This window comes from Olea europaea, unplaced genomic scaffold (genome assembly GCF_002742605.1).
Source record: "Olea europaea var. sylvestris unplaced genomic scaffold, O_europaea_v1 scaffold40865, whole genome shotgun sequence".
In the NCBI taxonomy this organism is placed as follows: Eukaryota; Viridiplantae; Streptophyta; class Magnoliopsida; order Lamiales; family Oleaceae; genus Olea; species Olea europaea.
The window spans coordinates 1-1,039 of NW_019260557.1; the positions used below are offsets into that span (position 1 = coordinate 1).

The window sequence follows — 1,039 nt, forward strand, 5'->3', positions numbered from 1 at the left end:
TAAAAAATTTAAAGAAAGGTGAACCATGTTTGAGGACAAATAAAGCACGTGTCAACAGCAAATTTTGAGTAGAATTTTTCATTTCCGGAAGAATGCTTTTCTGAAGCTTTTCCAGGTCATAAAATTTAGTGATCGTATACCAATCCTTCTAAAACAAAATAGTTGGCTGCAACAAACCTTCAATGTGCCAGGGTACCCTACAGCGTGCACAGTGGACTACGTCAAAAACTCTTCCTGGGTATGGAAGTCTCTTAGTACCCATAACAGCCGATATAGCAGGAATTCCTCTTTCGAGAGCAAATTGAACCTGAGCTTCATGTTCATCTTTGGGAGCCAATGACATGGTAAGTGTGTCCCTTTCGAAAAGAAAGCCCCCGAAGCTAGCAACACCACATCCAACATCCAGTACCACACGTGAGTGTTTTCCCCAGGCAATTTCCGGCACAGACTGCACAACAATCAATTAACATGAGTGAGAAACAAATAAACTTGAATGATCATACAAAGCTTGATTTGTCCAAAGAAAGAAGACGACTTCAAAGTCTTACTTGCTGTATGAAATCGATGTAATGGAGAGCACCATTCTTAAACTGGGTGCCACCTCCAGGAAAGGTAAGATATTCACCACTAACTTTAACCCAATTCTGGTGTCCTTTAATTTCAGCAAGTTTGGTATGGGGAACATTGTGGTACCATATCTGTAGGAAAGAAACAATAGAAATAATGTGAGAAAGAAGAAAACTACAAAAATGTAGCTCAAAAAAATATTTTTTAAAGTACTGCACCTTTTCACGGCTTGTGGGCCATTCAACTGGGCGTTGGTATCCTTCAGGAAGTGGAACGAGACAGGTGGGAGGATTGTCGGGACAGTGCCTCTCCCTATGTTCATAATGCTTAGTTGATCTAAGGTTCTTGATTTCTTCCACATTGTCAAGGCATGGAATATAATCTGTGCCAGCAGTGGTATTGCAAAGTTTCCAACTGTACCCATTTTGGGCACCTGTAGACTTTTGGGCATCTTTCTCATTCTTTGATTCGG

The 1,039-nt window shown here is 40.7% G+C and overlaps 1 protein-coding gene across 1 annotated transcript; it reads right to left on the minus strand.

The window, feature by feature from the left end:
- Positions 1 to 177: 177 nt before the first annotated feature.
- LOC111387552 (probable methyltransferase PMT26) lies at positions 178 to 981 on the minus strand (the record flags this gene model as incomplete). The annotated part of the gene is made up of 3 exons (XM_023012124.1): positions 178 to 448; positions 549 to 698; positions 786 to 981. Coding segments are annotated over 3 exons (617 nt in total), but the record flags the coding sequence as incomplete, so codon positions are not given.
- Positions 982 to 1,039: the final 58 nt, after the last annotated feature.